General features: G+C 42.2%; 1 protein-coding gene across 1 annotated transcript; it reads left to right on the top strand.

The window, feature by feature from the left end:
- Positions 1–60: 60 nt before the first annotated feature.
- LOC310868863 (GTPase HRas) lies at positions 61–5,695 on the top strand. The gene is made up of 5 exons (XM_083779336.1): positions 61–343; positions 574–686; positions 2,030–2,208; positions 3,837–3,996; positions 4,495–5,695. The coding sequence occupies exons 2-5, from the start codon at positions 576–578 to the stop codon at positions 4,609–4,611; spliced, it is 567 nt and encodes a 188-aa protein (XP_083635462.1). The 5' UTR covers positions 61–343; positions 574–575; the 3' UTR covers positions 4,612–5,695.
- Positions 5,696–7,111: the final 1,416 nt, after the last annotated feature.

The following is a 7,111-nucleotide window of genomic DNA, read 5'->3' as shown; positions in this document are numbered from 1 at the left end:
AGGACGACTTGCCGTGAAGACCTCCCCCCACGGAAAGGAATGAACCACAATGGAGTCCAAATAGAGCTCCGACTGACTGTTTCCCACAGTTTAATTTATTTATAACTTGTCCCTGCCTTTAATCTAGTCACTTTTTCATAGATATATATTCATATTCTGGTCCACGAGGTCTGTGAGATAAAGTACAGCGGGGCTCAAACTCCAAGTGTTTCTTCAAAGTGTTTTTTCTTTTGTTTTTTTTAACAAGGAAATCGTCTCAGGCTATGTAGCGAGCTAATCTCATTTTGTCATTTGTAATCTTTAGCGGCCTCTTTTTTATTGGCATTCTATAACACCGTTTAAGGTAAGGCTGCCTTACCTTTGCAATACTTGAATTTATTGTCATTTGTCAGCGTATACCCGGATATATTAACACTTTTACAGCTAACTAAATGATTTAGTCAAAATAAATCTGGGTCACTCACTCACTCTCTGTAATGTTAAGGCCATGACAGCGCCTCAATGGGGGCAACCCATCAGGACCTGAAGTCTACAGTATGTGAAAACATGTCGCTGACACTTCATTTCTTTCAGGCATGACGGAGTACAAACTTGTGGTGGTTGGAGCAGGAGGTGTGGGAAAGAGTGCACTTACCATCCAACTCATTCAGAATCACTTCGTTGACGAGTATGATCCTACCATCGAGGTGAGAGTCTGAGAGACATTGTTTGTTGTGTATTTTATGTCATGTCAAGTGAAATACACGCCAGATCACACCTTATATTTCTGCTTCCCTGTGTCTACAGCTGATGTTTCTCAACCTTTTTATTTCAGGCACACAGATATTAGGATTTAGGCCGTGATGGACACACTATATGTATATATGGATTTTATTATTGATATATTTTTGATCTCTGGGACCCCTTGCTACACACCTACACTGTAAAAATCCTAGCAAAATGTGTTATACAGCATCACAATAATTGTAACCACTTTATCCGTTCATGGGATATAAAAAAATAGCAGATCTACAAGGTTGTCCAAACAAATTTCTAGAAAATAAAATGGAAGATTTTGAATAATCTGTGCTTTTTTTTTTAACACAAATGTCCTCTTCTCAGAGTTCCTGACACACAACATTTTCAGATGGGATCTGCGACTTGACTTGGCACTGTCTGTCATGGACTGAATTCTCACTGTCATTCACTTCTGAGACATTTTGTTAGGTCTGAATGTGTAGCTTAAATAAAACACCCCAGCCAACGTACCTAGTGCAAAAAAGAGCAGCACCTTAACCACCTCAAAACCTTCTGCCCTCTGCAAGGACTCTGTTAAAGAGAGTGATTGACAGAGGGACATTTCCATGCATGGACCTCGTCCTCCGACGGTATTAACCTACAGTATACTCGTCGAGGTGTAGTACATGGGAGGCCCTCCCATGTACTACACATTGTACTACATTTTGTGTGTGGGGTCAAAGACACAATTTTGTTAGCCTGCCCAATGGTGGCCTGCTCAAAGATGACCTGGGAGGTGTTCTGTGTAGATAATGATATACATAGGGTTTTCTGGGGGGAAATCCAGGCCTCTGCTTTTGATGTCCATTTGATCATTCATTTTTATCCCTGCTTCCGGCCAGACTGAATTAACCCATTTTGACCTGAGATCAGATTCTAAAAAAGTTTTCTGAAAAAGCTATGTTTCTGTCAGTCATTCTTCGAGTGGCGCGCTATGAGCTTGTAGATCTGCTATTTTTCAATAGCTAAAGCATAACATAATGCTAACACCAAAAGGGGTTCCCGCCCAAAATGGGTTAAATACTTAACATTTTCTGTTTTAGCTATTTGTCGTCCAGTACGACAAAGTACACAGGGCTTAAAGGACCACGTCACCACTTTTCAAACTATCTTCATATAATTGGTCCTGTGGGCCGTTCAGAAACCCGTCTTCCAGTGACATCATCGTTAACAGATTTGTTTTGGGAAAAAGAGGTTAAGAAAATGTCCATATTTAATCAATCGAACCCTGACCAGTATGCGTTGTTTGCAGGACTCATACAGGAAACAGGTGGTGATTGACGGGGAGACGTGTCTGCTGGACATTCTGGACACTGCAGGCCAGGAGGAGTACAGCGCCATGAGAGACCAGTACATGAGGACGGGAGAGGGCTTCCTCTGTGTGTTCGCCATCAACAACATCAAGTCATTTGAGGACGTCCATCTTTACAGGTGCCAGTACATTACCAAGCAGCCACCATCTTAGAACAGTGGAACAACATTGAGACTAGTTGGGTAAAAAAACGTGCTTGTCCTTTCAAAGTAACTGGCCGTTGTCCAAATTACTCATTTGTGAGTTTTATGCTGCAAGTTGGAGTTAAAGTTAGGGTGATATGACTTCAATGTCACAAGTCAATTATTTCAAACTTTTGCATCAATGAACTATTATAAAAAATATATATAATTGAAAAGGATCCCCATTCACTACCACCTGAAGAGCAGCTAGTCTTCCTGGGGTCCAAGTTGAGTTCTGCCAGGTCTTCTGGACTGCACTGGGGGGGTGTTGGCACATTCCAGTAGGTGGGACATTGTCTGTACTGATCCACAGCTGCACATGTCTTCTGTTGTGTAGTTCCAGACTTTCATCAGTGCTTTGCACCTCCCCTGTTCCACACGCAGTCTATTGAGTGACTTCCAGGTTGTCCAGACAAGGTCGTGTCCACTAGCTAGGATTTTTGTTGGTGTTATTCCTCTGTTCAGCCACTTTGCCATTCATCTTGCCAGATGTTGGCCCTTGCTTCTTGTTTGTCTGGAGGGGCAAGACTGTCTGCACAAAACCGGCTCTAGATGGGAGCCTGCGTAGTGCGTGGGGGTGCTGAGCCTGCGTGGGGGTGCTATGTGGCCACGCAAACTGCAAAGGATGTCTAATGTCTATATCCTGTGTTCTCCGTTCATCTTGAGCGATATCATACACAGTCGTCTGATGTGTAGGGGAGAGATGCCGACTAGCACCTAGAGGCACGGGACAGGTGTTGTCTTGACGCATCCCGTGATGATGTGACATGATGCAGTGTCATTTAGGGCCGTGAAGACCAATTTGGTGTGCCGTGATCGGCTCCAGCTTGAGCAGGCATACTTTGATGTAGAGAAAGACAGGGCCATGGCAGTTGCACGGATTGTTTGTGAGTCTGCGCCCCACTTGGAGTTGGAGTTCACTAGTTTGCGCAGGATGTTATTGCGGGTGTTGACCTTGGCTTTTGTGTTCTCCAGGTGTTTCTTGAAGGAGAGTGTCCTGTCCAGTGTAACTCCAAGATATATGGGGAGGGTAGGGTTGGACAGTTTGTGACCATCCCAAGTGTCGCTCAGTTCTTTTTAACTAATTTAACTGGACATAGAAGCGCCTGTTGTTGAGGAGGCTTTTGATGACTTGACAAGGGTCACCAGGCATGGCCAGTAGTTTCCTGACCATTGTGTGGTGTTGGACAGTGTCGTAGGCAGCAGAGAGATCTATGAATGCTGCTCCAGTTATTTGTTATCCCTGCTGCTTTTCCGGGTTTTAACTTTCCCATTGCAGTTTCGAGTTCTTCTAGGTCGAAGGGTTTGGTGAGAGGGCTGGCTGATTGTGGTTGGTCTGATACCACTGTGCGGCAGCGATAGTGTTCTCTTGTGGGTCAGCGGCGGTGTTGGTTATGACTGTTGGCCACCTACGCAATCCCAGAGATAAAAAAGAGAATGCTGCATCAAACTGGGGGTCCTTGAAATGAAAAAGAATCACTGGTCTAGGTTAGTGTTTCTCAAACCTCTAGTACATGTAATGTGCCAGTATGCTGAGGGTTTGCCTTGTCACTTCCCTTCCACAGAGAGCAGATTAACAGAGTAAAGGACAGCGACAGTGTGCCCATGGTTCTGGTGGGCAACAAAAGCGACCTGGGTACTCGAAGCGTTGAGTCGCGACAGGCATCGGAACTGGCCCGCAGCTATGGAGTTCCCTTTGTGGAGACCTCTGCCAAAACCAGACAGGTACCTGACCCAGTTCAATAACCTACACAAGTAGAACCCAATATATTCATCTCTCGCTGACACGTGCTTGAGGGTTTATACCAGCGATTCAACATCAAACTATGTTCTTTCATTGATTTCCTGTAGATCAAACTGACTTTTGTTAAAAGACCCTACGAATGCCTTCTAAATCGGTATTCGACACTTTCAAGATAACTGTTGATGTGCTAATTTTGAATAGCCAATGCAAAAATCGAAAATAACACTTTTAAACAGGAAAGCATACGTGTCAAGTCTTTAAACCTCTTCTTTTTTCCAGGCATGTAATCCCTATTCTAGGCATGTCATTATTATATGACTTTAAAACTTATATTTTTGACGGAAATGTGACGTGTTGTGAGCTTGAAGATGGGGCTATTTATTATTGAAATGGAGCTTAAGTTGTCAAATGTTTGTGTGCTTTACAGGGTCTATATTTGTGGGTCAAGGAATGATTATTTTCCATTATCTCTCTCTCAGGGTGTGGAGGAAGCCTTCTATTCATTAGTACGGGAGATTAGGAAATATAAAGAGACCAACCGCAGCAACAAGAAGAGCAAGAAGACCACCAGAGCAAGACGCTGCACGTTATTATAGCACCACACACACACACACACACACACACACACACACAGCAACATCATCTGCCATAGCACTTGTCTAAAGCTATATTCACACTAGTGGCGACAAAATCTACAGAACGGCCAAGAGTGGCCAGCTACATTGCTAATGAGTTTCCGTTGAAGTGCTGCTCAAGCCGCACTGTGTAAATGATATTGGGTTAAATGGCACAGGGAACTGGTTAATGGCAAGAATGAGTTCCTCTTTATTTTACAGAACAGTGGGGAATGGAAATGGTGAACCGAAAACGTAATCGTTGACGCTTCACTGTGTCATTGGAGAGCAGGGGGGAAAAAAGCTAAATCATGAACTACAAACTGACACCGGGCATTAGTTTGTAACTTCATGTCTCTGGATTCTGTTGGAAGTGACTTATAGCCTGTTGCTTTGTCGCAGCTAGTGTGAAAGCAGCATAACTCTCACAGCACCTCTGTCACGTTGGAGATGGTCAACCATGCTCTGGACGGGGAAATGGAGATTGAAAATAGAGTTTCCACTTCCGCTTCCTGCTGCCAACACATGTACTTTTACATCCACATGCCAGAGGTCAGCGTCCATTAACACTTGAACCCCAGCATCACTATTCTGGGGGGGGGACGTTCGTCAAAAATTGCATATCTACAAGCTCTGTGAACTTATAGATCTGCTATATTTGGGGAATTTAATTGGTGTATGGTGGGGGGGGGGGGGGGGGGGGGGGCGTCCGAGTAGTTGTAACTCATGTCCGTTTGACTAGCGGGTTTAAGTTGTTAATGCTGTGAATTTAACTGATTATGCATACTTTTCTTTTTTGATAATGAAACGATTAAAAAGGAAGGTGCCAATGATTTTTTTTTTTTTTTTTTAACCACTTGAACCCTGCTGTTCCTATTTTGTACATGTAAGTCTATGGGCAAAAATGATAGATCTGCAAGCTCGTAGATCAGACATTTTCACTATTCGTCTTATGACAGTAATATTACCAGGCTTAAGGGCGTCATAGATTTCAGTTTGAAGCTCAGCTTTTGTGAATACTTCAAATGTATTTGACCAAGAATTAAAAATGAAAACGATATTCTCACTTGATGCAGTGTCAACCATGCAGGGCCAAATGTTCCATTGCCCTTTTTGTACTGTACAGTATCTGCGCTCACATCACAAAATGTGATTCAGTCCATGTTTTTAGTATGATTTAAAGCTGTAGTGTAGTACATTGTCGGGAGGTATTTTTCATTAAATATGTTGTCCTATATTAGCACAAATGTGTTCATTGCAAATCCCCCCCCCCCAGAAATCTACTGAACGTAACGGGAAGACTAAAAGGTTTTTAAAGAGTGAAGTGTTGAACTTGTATCTTATGGTATGGACTACCAAATGAAGTAATCCATACCACTTCACCATGAAGTGTTTTGCTTAGAGAATTATTGTGCTTGATTTGACTAAGGACTGAATTTGTTAACTTGTCTTGACCTGGTATCCTAGTTATTTTGTAGCATTTAACTGTTTTCTTTGCACTGTTTTACTTGACCTTACTGTCATTTGTTGACTACGGTTCATGCCACTTACTCTGATGTTGCACTTTTTAATCTCTGGATAAATGTCTAAATTGTGAAAAAATATAACCAATGTCCCACGATAACGGTGCACGTCCAAAAATAAACCTTTTATGCACTGAGGAAAAGGTGGTTGGTTCCCCCATTGAGAAAATATTTATTTGACTGCTGCAGTCCATAACCTCTTAGCTCTGTTTGGAACCTCATAAATGCAAGTGCATTTATATGCATTTATTATTTAAATGCATAAGTGCATTTATATCCTTTATCCAAGGCAAGTTTATCATCTGTACAGCTTGGTTCTGATACCTTTACTTTTTGGAAACGATACTGCGAAAAGGGTTTTCGTCACTGTTTTTGGACGGCTCAACCCCCGTTCTACCGATGCAGGGATATCCTGACACGGAACCTCTTCTCGGAGCTAAAGCGTAGATATGAGGTTCCAAACGGAGCTAATAACCTCCAGTATATATATACGGTATAGGCCTATTATTACGTTCCATTTTTTACCCTAAAATATAATCAGGATATCTCTGCTATCGAGCAGAAACCACCTAACTCCAAAGAAATTGTGACTCTATATAATATTGTCAATGACTTGCATGAGAGGGGGAGAGGTTATGGAGACTGCAGACAGTTTGAGTCTCCAATAGTTGGGTGTTTTTTTCCAAAGGACTTTTTAATATTTTTAATTGGTCCCAAATTTTTATGACAGACCTAAAGGGTGTTAAATAGCATTCATTTATAGAAAGAAAATAGTTAAGTGGTTTCTGCCGGACAGCGACGATATGTGACCACCTAATATACCAGACCAAGTTGAAACAGAGTCCATGGAGTTGAGACAGACCAAGAACTTTTTTAATATCCTAAAATAATCTGGTGCAAACTGGAGCCGAAGGTTTGATGGAATACATTGAAGTCAAAGTATAACTAGTATGAGAAGT

Source organism: Protomyctophum parallelum, assembly GCF_964188405.1.
Source record: "Protomyctophum parallelum genome assembly, chromosome: 13".
NCBI classification, from domain to species: domain Eukaryota; kingdom Metazoa; phylum Chordata; class Actinopteri; order Myctophiformes; family Myctophidae; genus Protomyctophum; species Protomyctophum parallelum.
Note: the sequence above shows the minus strand (reverse complement) of the source record. Positions and strands in the feature narration are given on the sequence as shown.